The sequence below is a fragment of the Pteropus alecto genome, unplaced genomic scaffold, assembly GCF_000325575.1.
Source record: "Pteropus alecto unplaced genomic scaffold, ASM32557v1 scaffold196, whole genome shotgun sequence".
NCBI classification, from domain to species: Eukaryota; Metazoa; Chordata; class Mammalia; order Chiroptera; family Pteropodidae; genus Pteropus; species Pteropus alecto.
In genome coordinates this window covers 5,961,058-5,977,638 of record NW_006439717.1, presented here as the reverse complement: position 1 = coordinate 5,977,638, position 16,581 = coordinate 5,961,058, and the positions used below count along the sequence as shown (strand labels likewise).

The following is a 16,581-nucleotide window of genomic DNA, read 5'->3' as shown; positions in this document are numbered from 1 at the left end:
ATATTAACTCCCAGGTATAAGATGAGTAAGTTCTGGAAATCTAATGTACAACGTAGTGATTATAGTTAATAGTAATGTATAATATACTTGAGAGTTGCTCAGAGATCATAAATGTTCTCACCACGAAAAAGAAATGGTAATTATGTGAGGTGATGCAGGTGTTCACTAATGCTATGGCTATAATTATCTTGCAATTTTAAAAAAATAGTTATACATCTCTATTTTATAGAAAAGTTAAATGATTTTCTTAAGAACTTTAGCTCTTCACTACACTACTTCTCACTACATCATTTTTTTCATTCTTACCTTACTAGCATCCCAAAATGTATTGAAACAATGGTTCATGGTTCTAATCCTCAAAAGTTAAGAATTTTGAGGTGGTGTTGTTTCTATCTGTTCTCTACAGTTAGAGATTCTCTACCGACCTCACTCTCTTTCTCTTTCTGTAATTGTTAGGTCTATTCTCGTTTTTCTTTGTTTCTTTTTGGTTTTCAGTCTTTGGCATGTTTGGCTTTTCAGCAATGGTAGACACCGCTTGACAGTCTGCTGGTGTTCAGAGGGCAGCCTGCTCTTCTCTGTCTCAAAGAAAAAAAAAAGATGTTTTTGTGAAAACTTGTTTCTTTAGAGCTTTCCTAGTAGTCTGAGGATTCTAGAATGCAGGATTTTGAATAGGAAAGATTGATTGGATTTTCTATTTCTGTCTTACCATATCAAGGGTGCTTTACCCATCTGAGAGATTTTTTTTTTTAACAGTAAGGCTTATGTGTGTATGTATGTATGTGTGTGTGTGTGTATTTATACTGTGTGTTCACCTCCCATAGTTAGATTTCTTTCTGTCACCACATATTTGACTTCCTTTTCCCCATCTACCTCCCCTCATCTCCCTCACCCCCATCCTCTCTGAACCACTAGTCTATAGTCCATGTCCATGAGTCTCTGTTTGTCCTGTTCATTTGTTGCTTTTATGTTTATATCCCACATATAAGTGATACCATGTGATTTTCAACTTTTTCTGTCTGGCTTATTTCGCTTAGCATGATTATCTCGAGGTCCATCCACGTTGTCACAAATGGCAGTATTTCATTCATCTCTTCTTATGACTGAGTAATATTCCATTGTATATATATACCACAGCTTCTTTAGCCAATCATCTGTCGTAGGATACTTCAGTTGCTTCCATGTCTTGGCCACTGGGAATAATGCTGCTATGAGCATCGGTGTGCACATATCTTTTCAGATATGCGTTTCCAAGTCTTTGGGGTAAATACCGAGTAGAGGGATTGCTGGATCATATGGTAGATCAGTTCTTAGTTTTTTGAGGGACCTCCAAACTGTTTTCCATAGTGGCTGTACCAATTTGCAGTCCCACCAGCAGTGTATGAGGGTTCCTTTTTGTGCACATCCTCTCCAGCATCTGTTATTACTTGTCCTGTTGATTACAGCTATTCTAACAGGTTTGAGATGGTATCTTATTGTGGTTTTGATTTGCATTTCCCTAATAGCTAATGATGTCGAGCATCTTTTCATATATTTATTGGGTATTTATATGTCCTCTAGAGAGAAATGTCTGTTTAAGTCCACCCATTTTTTTTGATTGAATCGTTTGTTTTTTTTGTTGTTGTTATTGAGTTGTATGAGTTCTGAGAGACTTTTTTTTTCTTGTCAGGTAAAAATGAAGAGTACCCGCCTAGTGTAAATATTTGAATTATATATAGAATATTCACTTCCCCAAATTATAATGCAATGTAAATATAAGTTACAACATAAAATTTTGTAGCACATATTAAAATATATTTAGTGGGAAACAACCATAATGGATTTTAGATATTTTTGCCTAATAGTTTATGTAGATTTTTGCATTTTTGTTTTAAGATAGAATCAGAATTTTAGTTCTATAATCATTTTATGTATTTGGAAAGTGCAGCCTCCTGTGCCCTTTGCCCAAGGTTACATGGTAGATGTGGAGAGCTTTATTACCTAGATTTCCTGATTCAGTGGAGGACTTTTTCTTTTAAACATTATGGCTGCCCTCATGTAGGAGGTCAAAGGCCTTTTTTCAGAGTTTATTTTCTACTGTTAGAAGTTTGTTTCCAATGAGAGTTTTTCGGGTATTCAGATTTAATAACAGATGAATAGAGGATTGAGTTGTAGAAGATTTTGCTTCCTTTTTTTACTAGAGTTTTGTTTTTGCTCTATAACTGTCTCTTCAAAATAGATATGGGGTATAATTTTTTTTTCTTGGATAGTTCTTTGTCTTCTCCTTTAAAAAAACTTTTAAACTATATTACTATGTAATAATAAAGGTATTACTTATACCTTTGTAACCTTATGTATGGGTAGGGCTTTGGAGTTAGATCTTTAGGCTTCTTCAGTGGCTTTGCAATCACTCTATGTAGACGCATTGTTATTATCTTCCAGTAAACATTATAGATGACAAGTCAGTAGTTTGATGAATTGAATAAGCTATGGAAAGAGGTCAGTGGGCTTTTTGTTGTAGAAGACCAGCTTTAAGTTCCAAGTCAGCATTTACCAGTAACTGTGGGAAATCACTATTTTTTGACATTCAGTTTCTTGGTTTATAAGTTGGAATAATAAAGTCTACCCAGTTACCTCCATGGAATTCCATTTAATTAAAATACTATTTTTTTTGGTTTGCATATAAAATGGAAGTATACTTTATAAATGGTAGTGTACTGTAACATAGGAATTACTGGCACTGTCATCCAGAGAAGACATATTTGGAATCAGTGATGTGACTTTAGAGAAGAGGCAAGGATACAATTAGGGGTGAAGGGCGTAATTGATGAAAATGTATGCTAATGAAATAGAATGGAATCAGAGTTACCATAAGGGTCTAAGGAAAGAATTTTTAATTTTTGCCATATAATTTTTACTTCTTATTCTAAACACAAGTCTGTAAACAATATTGAGGGAATAATGTGATCCAGAAAAAATTATTTTATTTTCTTCATTTTTATATTGTCCCTATGAACCGATTCATCTTCAAATATGTTTCAGTTCTTCAAATATAACAGATTCAAATATCACAGATTTATAGCAATGAATATAGAAAAGAAAGAAAAACTAGAGTACAGAGCATCGTGCTGAATGCTTTCAGGTCTGTTATCTTTCTTGAGTTTCACAACTACTTTGTAAAACGGTGACTATTATTAATCACTGTTTCCTAAATGAGGAAACCAAGACTCACAGTATCATAAATTATATGTATAAAATCATTAACATAGCAAGTGATGAAACTGCCGTTCAAAACCAGGTCTGTCTGTAACTCCATATCCCATTCCTTGTTTAGTATTGTATGTGATTGAAAAGGGAAGTAGTGGTATCAAAAAATAAAATTTAAGTCTGTTAATTTTGTGTAAAGAGTAGAGTAGGATTTATATAAATTATTACAAATTATAAAAATGCATATCCGAACTTTCTGTTGCATTAATTAAGAGTTTTATCTTGAGATTTTGGCATAATTTATTTCACTGAATATAATTAAAGACAGAAAGTTGGAATCAGTATGTCTTATGTTCTAAATACTATTAGTGTATTAGTTAATTGTTAATGTCTTTTGTTACTTAGATGAATTTCCGAAGTTTCATATAAATGAATTAAGAGATCTAGTCTATACGTCCCAAAGGAATTGCTACTTTAAGAAATTCTGTCAAATGTTTTTGAAAAAGCAAAGAAAGAATATACTTTTTCTCCATATAAATTTGAGGACATATGATTTTTAAGTATAAGTGGGATTTACTTCTTGATGTATTTGAAGTTTAAAAACCTTTGAGAATTGTGATAGAACTGTCCTTTTGTTTTTATTAGATGTTAGACAAACCCAGTAGGCTAACTGATAAGGAACTTGCTGAGGCTGCAAGCAAGTGGGCTGCTGAAAAGCTAGAGAAGGCCGATGAAAGTAACTTACCTGAAATTTCTGAGTATGAGGTAAGGCCTAATTTCTCCTTTATGTTTCACATCTGAGGTATTTGTCTAGATTTTAAAATATGGGCAGAAAATACTTGATTTGTTCTAGTATTTTAAAACATGGGGGAAATATCCTCATGGATTATTAAAATTTATCACATAACAGTAGTAGTGTGAATATGAATGATCTGAATTCAGTAATTATACTACATCTCAAAGTCTCCAGTAGTTTAGTTTAAGACTATTGTAAATACGGAATAAAAGGAAAATGCATTATTTATATGCTACTTTTATGGGCCTTGCTGTCTCTAGAACGTATCTGTAGAAATCATGCGAAGCCACTATTCACAAACCAGTTAACTCAGAACAAAAATGTAATTAGACCTTGGATCTTAGGCTTTATTTATATTGCATGTTCTAGTCTATGCAATTATCTCAAATATCCCAAGAAATGAAATTATGTATTGTTTGGGCTACCTATGACCTTTGATGAGTCTTGACTACCAAAAGATGAGATCAGTTTTGGGTTCATAGAATAATATTTATGAAATGATTGTATTAAAATATTTGAAAATGGACAGAAAAATTTCTATATAACTGGTAACATTTCTAATAGAGAAATACAGACATTTCATGGACAAAATTAAGCTTTTAGATTCAGGATTTGGTGCTTGAGGAATTATTTTGACATGATAGGCAGAGAATGTAAAAATCTTTGTGCCATGACAGATTATGTATCTTTGGTGGAGATTTATGGCTTTTCAATATATTTTTGGATGCCTTTCATGGCATGTCCTTTGATGAAAGGGATCAAGCATTGAGATTTGATAATAGAAATTATATGTCTACATAATCTTCATAAACTATGAAAAGATCCTTTTCAGAATAGCTAATGCACACTGTTCATAGAAATCAGTACAAATCAGTACAGACCTTATCCGTACTCACACAAATAGAGACTTTCTTTTTAAAAGTGCTATGTTATTTTGATAACAATTATTCTTAAATAGATCAAGGTTTCCTTGTTATTGTAGCTGTAATAATAGACATTTGTGCGTATTCTTGAGTAAATGTATCAAAAACATCAAGCCGTTTCTTTTTAGTACCTTTACAGCACTATTTAAAAGCATGAACAAGACAGTAATACATTTAATAGAGTCATTTTGCTTATTTTAAAAAATAATTTAGAATAATAGTTTTTATATTATAATAGATATATATGCTTCAAAATTGCTGTTTTGGAGAACAGATCATTTTTCTCAGAGTAGTTTAAGTTAAAAATCTTTCAAAACACTACATTCTTGTTAGATAACTTTATCTTCAATTAGCAAGGTTTTAATAAAATACATCCTCCCCTCCCCCCATTATTTTTTTATATATCTTAATTTTAAAAAATTTTACTGTATGCTTTTCCCAGTGTTTAAATATATTTATATATTTTTATTATTAGTTGACTGGATCTTGACTGAATAGTCTATGACATAAGGTCTAGAAAGACTTTTTTTTAACCTCTTTATTTTTTTCTCTAAAATATGAACAGAATTGGCTAGGTTTTGAATAAGGGGAAGTAAATAACACTGAAAATCTGTAAGTGGGGTCATAGGTCAGATATGATCTTTTGAACCAAAAGCAAGTGAGAATAAGATCAAGATGAGTAGTTTGTTACTTTGTGTACATTATTATTGTTGAGCAGCAGCATTAATTTTTGTAGCATTGTCTAAGATGTTTTTCAAGGTAGATTGATACTTTTTCATACTGGAAATAAAGCAGCTGGAAAATTTTTATGAAGCTCTGTTTTTTATTTAAAAGCTTAATTCCACTATCTTATTAACATTTTGCCCAGGTAGTTAACATTTGCTCTCAGGCAATTGTTAAATAATTACTCGTTTTAGTTATCTATGTGTGTGTTTAAATTTAGTTGTGACAATATTTTTGTTTTATACTGGCTATTTAAAAAATGGTCTATGTACTGTAGAAACACCGTATAGATTCATTTTTATGAGTAGAGAGAGATTAAATATTTAGATTTCCAGTTTATCTTCTCTTGCTGCCATCAGTATAGTTGTAAGCAGTTTGGTTGGGAGACCGGGTATTTTATAAGTAGAGTCCCATGAAATTAAAGATACATTCAGTTATGTACTTAAATATTCAGGAATTTATAGTTCATTCCTGTGTTCAGTTTTGTACTTTTACCTTTGGACACTAATAGAGAATTCCCAGAGTATTTGATAAAATAGTAATTCTGAAGGGGTCCTAATGGTCTGAGGAAGAAAAAAAGATTCTGTTAGCCAGTATATTTGGGAAATGCTAGATTGAAAAGAAGTAGATTGATTTTAATAATTCAGTACTCTGCAGAGATTATAATATTAATATGCTCATCTGTGGTCTGTGAAAGGATGAATAATAGAGTTTGCATAATTTATCAAACGTTTAACTATGAGATTTCTTTCATAGTGCTATTTTAGGATTAGTGTTTTAAGGCTATAATACAGTACTGGGTTTCTCATAGTTTATTTAAATTCACTAAATATTTATTTTTCAATTACTTTTTAAAGGCAGGACCCACGGGACCATTGTTTATTGACCAGCCAGAAGAACCTGAGTCAAATGCAACAGATGGCATAGATTTATTTGAAGACAGTCAGCTAAACAGTCGCTCTAAAGCAATAGCATCAAAAACCAAAGAGATTGAACAGGTGAGAATCCAATTGTCTTAAGGTACATAGTCTTTTGTTCTTATCATTTTACACTTGGTATAGTAAATATTTATTTAATAAATATATTTCATTTTGTCTTTTTTTTTCACTTATGACTGAAATCACAATTTAGAAATTATAAAAATTATTTGATTTTACAGTAATTTTGATCAGGTGGTCCCCCACCCCTGTTTATTTTTTAAATAAAAAGCAAACTTCTTTTTTAGAGAATATTAATATTCTAGTTAGTATGAAGCAATTTAAAAACTACTAAATCTAATAGGAAATGCTGAAAGAAATATTAAATATACCAAAATGTTAGCAATTTTTTTGAATATTGGGCTTACAGAAATTTCTTGTTTTTCATTATGTTTCTAAGCATTTTTTAAATATTTAAAAAATAAAAGATAGGTATTTAAATCTGATTTTATTCTTACTGAAAAGTTAGGATCTTTTTATTAGATTAAATATATTGCTTAAGGAATAGTTATAGGACAAAACCTTTTAGCTGTATCTTATTGTAATGTGAAATATAATTTTGGAATGGAATAAGTAAGCTGAGAGGCTTTGTCTTACCTAAGATTTAAAAAGTAGAAATCATTTTTTTTCTAATACTTGTCACTGTGGTCATTATGCATAGCCAAATCTAAAGTGTTTCAGTATGGAAATATTACCTGCATCATAGGGTATTATCATTTTATGAGGATTAAATAGATAAACTGTAAAAGGGCTTTATAAAATGTAACCTGTTGTACAAAGGCTTGTTTTGATGGTTTCCTCCAATGCCTTGAATAAATGTCATTCTAAAAACTATTGAAAATTAAGAACAAAATTAAATCTTTCCTATTGCCGTTCAGTTCCACATCAATGAAAATCTATTTCCTTTGAATGGATAGGAGAAGATCTTAATTAAATCCTAGATGCGATTGTGCAGCTTATATTGATAACACACCAATGGCTAAGGTTAAGAACGTGGATAGGAAATTTGTCATGTAAGCCAATAGGGATTCAAAATGGAGGTGGTCAGCAGTACCATCTCCTTAGAAGAATAGAAAGAAAACGAAGACTGGGAATATTTTAATTTGTTGATGTCAAGGTGGATTGGTACCTTTCAAGATATCAGTTAAATGAGAGTATAAATAAAAGATTTGCCCACTAGATATATCTTCAACATGAATGTGAATATTATTACCTTATATAAAATCACTCCCTTTGTTTTGTTTTACTCTAATTTATTTTTCTTTGTAGCTTTTCTTGCCACTTGACATATTTTTATTTGTTTGCTTATCTCCCCTCACCATAGTGGAAGCTTTATGAGAGCAAGGACTTTGTTTTGTTTACTGCTTTATCTCCATCACCTAGAACAGTGATTGGCATGTAGTAGGCTTACAAGAAATATCTGTTATATGGATGATGAATGGAGTCATAAACCTAGAAGTGACCTTTGAAATAGTCTCTGAATCACTTGAAATAAGATACGGTGTCTTCACCTGACCACGTGACAGAGTGCCTGGGTATTTAGTAGGTGTTTGTTGAATGAATGATTTAATGTTATTTTTCTTTTTCACCTAAATTGTAGTTCTTTAAAGGAGAGGTTCTCTTAAGACTATAACTGCTAGAAAAACTTGACTAATAGTGGAGAGTGTCTTATTTTGGCTTGTGGTTTATTTTCTGTATTATCTCCTCTTGTTATTATTCATAGTTGATCTATTTGATCTTGAAAAGGCGAGTTATTAGTCAAATGTAGAGGCTATCTTAGCATTATACACATAAGGTTGTGTAATATGAAACCAGTTTTTATAGTACTTTATAGATATCCATATATATTTGATCTGTAAGTATGACTATATCTTTTTCCTGCCCATTGTTCAAATACTTGAAAAAAAATCTGATAAAGTATATTGGAATTATTACAGCAAAGACAAATGACCTAAAAAAAGAAAAATAATTCTAAAAGGACATTACCATATTCTAATATTACTAGAGAAGTAAAAACAGTTACTAGAAGTATTATAAAATAGAAAACTTAACGATACTAAATATTGGACTATAACTACTGTGTTTTTGCTAGGGTACTTTGGTTTTTATATACTGGCAAGAAAATCAGACCAAAAGCCCCCCAAAAGTCAGAAAGCTAGCAAATTAAAATTATAATTCTTTTATAAACTTGTGCCTAAAAGTTATAGTGATTTTGAAAATGAAACAGTAGTTTCTTTATTTTTTCATTTCCAACTTTTGCATATTTTATTTTTTAGGGATTAATGCCTGATGGATAAGAACATTACAAAGACTTGAGAATGCTAGATGGGAGTTACATAGCTGTCTAGTAATTATTCTTTACATTTTTTTTCATACGCTTGAAATACTTTACAAAGAGAATAGTAACCCCCCAAAACCCTGTATGGATGAACGCAACAAATCAAGCTTAAAATAATGTAAAAATATAGATATCGAGCTATTTTCTATGTTATGTCAAGTATTGTATGTTCAGATAGCTTATAAAGATAACCACATATAATAATTTGAAGGTTTATAAGTCTAGTCTTTCAGCCTTTGAATACCAAGAAAGTCATTAACTTGAGGCAGAATTACAATATAAAGTAAACTAAATTTCCAGGCCAAATTTGGTTTAATTCAAAATGCCTACAAATTTGGCTATTTGATGTTTAAGGGCATGCATATGGAGGTAGATTGTATCAGAATCATCTCAATGAGTGATCAGATTCATGTCTTATGCCATATTAGTGTCATCTCAATCCTGGGCATATACAAATTTGGTAAGGTTGATGATGTAGTTGCCTTTTGAAAAAGCTCCCAAGGTTATGATCAGATATGGCAGAGAACCACTGGTCTAAAATCCTTGAGCCAGAGATATCAAGTTGCATCTCTGAATATTGTGTTGCTAGAGATCATCCAAATTACCCTTCTTTTACTTGAATATCCTTTAGTGAATATGATCCATTCTTTTGCCACAGCACATTTAGCTTCCTTATCCTTTGGATTCTATGCTTTATCTTTTGTTCCCTTCATTTTCCCAGATGACCCACTCTTACTCAGTTTGGGCTTTTACATTCAATGATTGGAATATTTTCCCATGCTTTCTGGCTTCTGAGCCTAAAGAGAGTTAAATTTCAGAATTTCTTTTGTTAATATAGTAATTCCTAGAGAGATTTGACCCAACAAGATTATGGGTGATTCATATTCTGATTCAGGTGTTTGGCATTAGTCCCTTGACTCTGATATCCCACAAGTCCTTATGTACTGTTACTGAACTGTTTGATTTGAAAGTGCTTCCCACTACTTACTATTTTACCAATAAGGAATCTTGTCTTTTAACAAATTGTTACTTTGCGTGAACCACACAAATTGAAATCCTCTGTTATTACACAGCCTTCTTCCATCTGTTGCACTTCTAGGGATAAAGCAATATTTACCTTAACTCTTTGTAACTTTCTCCTATTTAAAATTTGTAAAGTCTCTCATATTTTGATAAAACTGTGCTTAGGTAGAGCCTGTCAGTAAGATTATCTGTTTTCTTGGGGTCTTGGCACCTAATATTAAAAGTCTCTCTGTAACTCCCCACTGGCAAGATCTAGATTAGATTTTCTATCTTCCTTTAACTTCAGATGGAATCAGATAATCTGAATAGATTTGGGCTGGATATATGTTATATATACTATACGTATGTGTGTGTGTGTGTGTGTGTGTGTAAACATACACACATATAATTTGCATATGCATGTTCAGCCTAGTAGATCATATGACTAAGTGTCAGGGTGGCTAAAATCCTCCTGAAGAGACGGCAAGTAGCAGAGAAATAGTTACCTAATGAAACAACTACTAAGGATAGTTGGTGAGCCACTAGAGTACATTAGGATCTTTTGCTATGCAAACTTGTCTTGAAGAAAGAACCTTACCTCTCTTAACCCTCAAGCCACAGTGCTTTCAAAAGTAGAGGAGCTTCTTGGATTTCTACCATAAATATTCCGATAAGTAGGTTATCAGAGATTCTCACACTTTAATATACAAATACATCACTTGGTGATTTGTTAAAATACAAATTCTGACTCATTAGATCTGGGATAGGGCTTGAGATTGGAATTTCTAACATTTTCTCAGAAGATGCTGATTCTATTAGTCTGTGAACCATATTTGGAATATCAAGGAGTTGGAAGGAGGTGACTTTTTTCTTGAGTTCTAATGTAGTTTCTGCTGTGCTAAATGGTTGAAAACTATTACCACGTTATTTTGTTTTTTAATTGAGGTAAAATTGATATGCCATAAAATGCATAAATCTTAAATATTCAGTTGGTTTAATTTGACAGTTAAAACACTATGTAACTATCACCCAAAGCAAATCTTTATGAAAGGCTTTCTTTTCAGATTTGAAGAGTTGGTTATAGTGACAGTAATAAGGATTTAGTTAGAAACTAATGTTACAGTCATGTCTCAAAAGTAGGTGCTCTGATTTGCTTTATGTTAAATATCCTGCAGCCCATCCCTTGAAGGTCATATTTTATGTGTTAACAAACATAAGCATAAAATTTAAAAGGCACAAGAGATTATGCAGTACAAAATAAATTTGCTTTTCACCCATAACTTTTAGCTGCCCAGTTTATTTCCCCAGCATATAGATATGCTCATGTGATATGTATATGTATGTGTATATGCACAGTTTATATATAGTATTCGTGTATACATGAATAATACACACACACACACATACACCCACACATCTGGAGAATGAGTAGAGATAAGCGTTGGTTTTTGCATCTCCATACTTTTTCTTTAAATACAAATGGTGGCATACCATGTTACCTATTCAATATATCTTAGGGACCATTCTATATCAGTATATATAACTAGTTCTCTATTAATAGATATTTATAATCCCTTGTTAACCATGTTTTAAAATACAGTTCTTCCGTTTTTTTTTCACATTTAAAAAAACTTTCATATGTGTATTTTTTAAGTAAAGTATTATACTTAAAATGGGCAGTTTAGGAGTGGTTTAATACTGTGGGTGTCATAAATGCCTGTGTTTATGTCTTACAAAGTGTTGTGCTAGAAAAGTGATCAACAGGGTGTCTGTTAATCTCGCGTTGTTCTAATGGCATGCCAAGTTGAGAATAACCAGAGTATATGATTGCAGAGAATCTTAATTTCTCACTTGTACCAATCATCGTTAACCATTTTTAAAAATTATGTGAGTACATAAAATTAATTAAATCTAAATCAACAGAATTGCAGGAATATGCCTGAAAATATCCTTTAAATGCATTATTCATGGTATTCCTCAAATCATAGAAACTTATCATTTGTATGGGAAAAAGGCTCTTCTTATTTGGTGGATAATAACCAAAAAAGTACCATGAAGGCAAATTCATTTTTAAAGCCTCTTTGACTATTTCAGAATACTATTCTAACATAATGCTGTTTTATGAAAACACTGATATTTCTACCTATAAGTAAATCTCTCTATTGAAAGAAGGATTGATTATATATTTATCTGATAATTTATAATTTAAATCTAGACAGGAATTCTATTAGGTCCAGAGCAGGTGCCGATCTGATGTTCTAAAACATAATAGAGAGTATTAAGAGACACTTGATTAAGGAGATTATTTTTGTTTTCTTTTTTTTTTGTTTTTTTTGTTTTTAACTTAAAAAGACTTATACTGAATATACATTTATTTTAGTAAAGACATTAGTATTAGCCATAGTCACTTATGGCTATGCTAGCCTTATTATATTGAAGACATTTTATATCTTAGCCATCTAGGAACCCCTTTTCTTATTCTACTTAGCTAAGAAAAATCAAGTTAATTCATAAATCATTTTTTTGCCTGCCTAGGTCATTAGTCTTATAGGTTAATAATGTTTTACCGTAAGTCTGGATCAATCTACTTAACACATAATTTTTATTTTAATTTGAATTTACACGTTTACCATTTTTGTGACCATATGGGCTGCTTATGAGCTTTTTTTCACTTTTTCTTGAAAATAAGAGTTGGATTGAGTAATCTTAGGTCCCTTTTTAATCTAAATCATATTAAAAATTAGCACCTAAGTACTGCTTCTTCTGTACACACTATGATGTGTAGCTAATTTCAGATTTAACTAGATTTTTAGGTGTTTTGATGTTTTTTAACCTCTTCATAAGGGCACAGGGTTTTTCATGTTAGAAATGTTTATTTAAAAACTCAAGTATACCATTGCTATGATCAGTTAGTAATTAATTAGTGTTCGTTGAGCCTAATGAGTTTCACAGAAAATAGTTTCTTCAGTAAATAAGATGTTACACTTATTCAGTGTTCTATCTGTGGTCTTCTTACAGTGTCTAGTTTCAGTCACCATCTAAATAACTTGATGGTTCACTAACTTTTGTTCTTTCTCTCTCAATAGGATATTCTTTTTTTACTTTTAAAATTAAAAGATTAGAAGATTAATCAAACACACCATCTTCCCGAAATATTAACTAGAGTCAGAGACATGGAAAAGAATCAGCTTTTCACACACGATAGATTAAAATGAAATTATTTTCAAAGTAGTAGCAACTCTATTGTTGTATATGCATGATGTAAGCATTTCATACTAGCCTTACATAATAGAAACATTCTTTGTTTTTCCTTTTTGTCAGAGCAAGTAACGAGCTTCTTAAAAGTGTAGCTCTCACCACTATCTTGTCTAGACATCAAGTCTACTATATTTAACAATCCATTATTACCAACTCCTCATCCAGACTTTACATATATAGATTTGGTAAAATATACTCACATAAGATTTACCTCTGAAAAATTTCTTTATTCTCAAAACATATTGAAAATATGTCATGTATTTTGGCCAAATCTCAGAGTTTTTGAATGTTATAATTTATCAGTCAGATTCTGGTCATGTGCTCTTACTACAGAAACGTGTTGCTGAAGTACAAGTATAAAGTTTTCATTTTAAGAGTGTTTCATCTGAAAACTATCTCATAAAGTAATTTGTATCATATTTGAAGTGTCAAATTCAAGCATCTTAGCCTTTAAATTTAAACGTTAAGTTAGTTATTTTATACCTGATGTAAACCTATAAATATGAAGATTGATGACACTTTTAAGATACTATTTTTACATAAAATATAAAATTTGACAATACAAATACCAAGCCTAATAAGAACCATACTTAAAAATTTACATATACCAGGAGAGATGAGGCCATCTTGGACCTTATCCCTGGGGATGTCATCACTTAAAAAACCCAGTTATAAAGCAGTTCCAACACAAATGTTTCCCAAGGGCATAATCTGAAGCTTGAGTTTCATTCTCTCACCTCTCCTCTTTGTCCACTGTTTACCAGTATTAAATAGGGGTTTTCTCTCATGGCTCCAAATTAACTGTTCTTTGCTATTCAGTTTCTCTTTTGTAAGTTGACAGTTTTATTTAGTCTCTGAGTACTTTATATTTAAGAACTTTTGAAAGTGAAATAGTCAACACTGGGCATGTCCACTTAGTATTTTAACCTCTCAGAGCCATTTTCATCATTTGTTAAATGGGATTAATTACATATTGTCCCTCAGAATTAACAAATTATTTTATCTGAAAGTCCTTTGTATATTGAAAATCACTGTTGAAGTGCTTGTGGTAGTGTTAAGTATTACTCTGCCTGTTTCTTTGCAGTTTTGGAATATTGACAACTTCCAGATTACCTTTTAGGAATATTTTGGGCAAGTTTCTTACATAGATTTAACTCTAAGTGGCCATTTTCTCATCACTGTCAGGGTTGGGGCTGTTTACCTCTTGTCCTTTTACTTCTGTTTTTTTTTCTTTTCCTTTTTCTTTTTTCCCTTCATTTATTCAAAATGGAATATAAACATAATTGATGAAGTTTTATTTGGGGAGACTTTGTGATTTTGCTTTCACATTTTCCATTTGGCTTGTTTTTCATCTCACTGATCCTTATCTATTTTTCTAGATATAGGAAGTACCATAAAAAGATTGTTTCCTTTTCCTTAGAATATCCTGCTCTTTCTCCCCCTTCCTAAAACATAAATTGTTCTCGTATTTTCTTCTTCATTTGTCATCTTTCATTTTTAACATATGATCTCTCCTATAACATCTGCTGTCTTAACTGTTGTTTAATTCAGGTATTGTGCAAGGAGATAAGCTTGTTTGTTCTTACCCACTCATGTGCTGACTACAGCAAGTTAATTGATATTCTCAGTTCATTTTTAGAAGATGTTTTAAAAGTAACACTAAAACAACTTAGGTTTCTACTTAAAGGTAACTTTAAACATTAGAAATGAGTTGATTGTGTAGGGTCTGGTTGGTTGGGAGCCAGTTATATTGTTACTGGTTGTGTTGCGATTCTCCCCATATTCTTTTTTATTTTGTTTTTTAAAAAATTTACAGAAAACTGGACTCTGCAGTATATTATCATTTCTGTTTAGAATATTTGTTTACTTGAATTAGCTGGGAGATCTTTTGTAGGGTTTTTTTTTTTTTTTTTTTTCCTGCCTTAAACCTGAATCTTAAAATTTCTAACGCCTCAGTTATCTGGATTTGGGGACAAATGAGTAGTTCAGCATCATTTAATTTTCTGGTAAGCTAAAGTTCAACTATGCTGAACTCCTCCGTGTTTGCTATTATGCTCTACTTTTTTAAAAAGTCACTTTAATGATGTATAAGCAAACACTTGTGGAAGCTACCATTCAGGGAAAGAAATAGAATATTACCAGCACCCCAGGAATCCCATTATTCCCTCTCCCTTTTCCCTAAAGTAAGCACTTAATTGAATCCTAACATCATCATATAGTTTTGTCCGTTTTTGAACTTTATAGAAATAGAATCATACAGTATATATTGTCTAGCTTTCTTTGTTTAACATTGTGTATGAGATTGATAATTCTTATATGTAATGTATAGCTCATGTGGTTTTTATTTACATTTCCCTGATTACTGATGATGCTGAGGATTTTTTCATATGTTTATTGGCACATAGCTAACATCTCTTTTGTCAAGTGCCTTTTGAGGTTCTTGCTCACTTTCCTAGTGAGTTGTCCTTTTTAAAAAAACTGATTTGTAGAAGTTTTTTTAAATATATTCTGGATACAAGCCCTTTGTTAGTTATATGTGTTGCAGATACTCTTCTTATTTTGTGGCTTGCTTTTTTATTCTTTTAATATCTTTGAGGAAAATAAAAATTCTTAATTTTAATGTTATTCAGACTTTTCAGTCTTTTTCTTTATTATTTGTCTCCTATTTAAATATTTTTCTCTTTTATTATCTTCTGGAAGCTTTTTTGTTTTGTCTTTCACATTGAGTTACAGTCCACCTGAAAATGATTTTATGTGTAGTGTATATTAAATATAGCGGAGATCAAGATTCATTTTTTTCCCCATGTGACCCTGAACCATTTATTGGAAAGACCATGTGTTCCCACTGCTCAGCATTGACACCTAAATAATAAATTAGGTGTCCATATATGTGTTTCTGGACTCTATTCCATTGGTCTGTTGATCCTTGCAACACTACACTCTCTTCATTACTATAGCTTTATATTATCTTGATATCCAACAGAGCAAGTCTTGCTAATTTGTTCTTTTTCAAGTGTTCTTGTACTTGGAACTTCGAATTTCTGTAGAAATTTTAGAATTGGTTTTTCAAGTTCTCAGATAAAATAAACAAACAAAGCCTGATGGGATTCTGACTCAGGATCTCTTAAGAAGTTGCAGTCAAGCTGATAGCGTGGGCTATACTCTTTGAAGACATAACAATTTAGGAGATCCACTTCCAGGATCACTCATGTGACTGTTGGAACAAGTTTCAGTTTCTTGCCTTGGGGCCTCTCCACAAGGCTGCTCAAGACATGACCTCCTTCAGAGCTGGTGACTCAGGAGTGAGAGAAAAAGAGTGGTGCCTTGGTACCGCTTTTGATCCAGTTTCTGAGTCGTATACTGTCATTTCTACCTTGTTCT

The 16,581-nt window shown here is 31.6% G+C and overlaps 1 protein-coding gene across 17 annotated transcripts in view; it reads left to right on the top strand.

Annotated features, from left to right (window-relative positions):
- Positions 1-16,581, top strand: part of PPHLN1 (periphilin 1) — a 106,139-nt gene that overhangs the window by 64,009 nt on the left and 25,549 nt on the right. For all 17 annotated transcript variants that reach the window (XM_006916887.3, XM_025050264.1, XM_006916888.3 and 14 more), the window contains 2 exons: positions 3,829-3,948; positions 6,483-6,623. In XM_006916887.3, the coding sequence (XP_006916949.1) occupies positions 3,829-3,948; positions 6,483-6,623 (261 nt within the window). The remainder of the gene's footprint in view (positions 1-3,828; positions 3,949-6,482; positions 6,624-16,581) is intronic.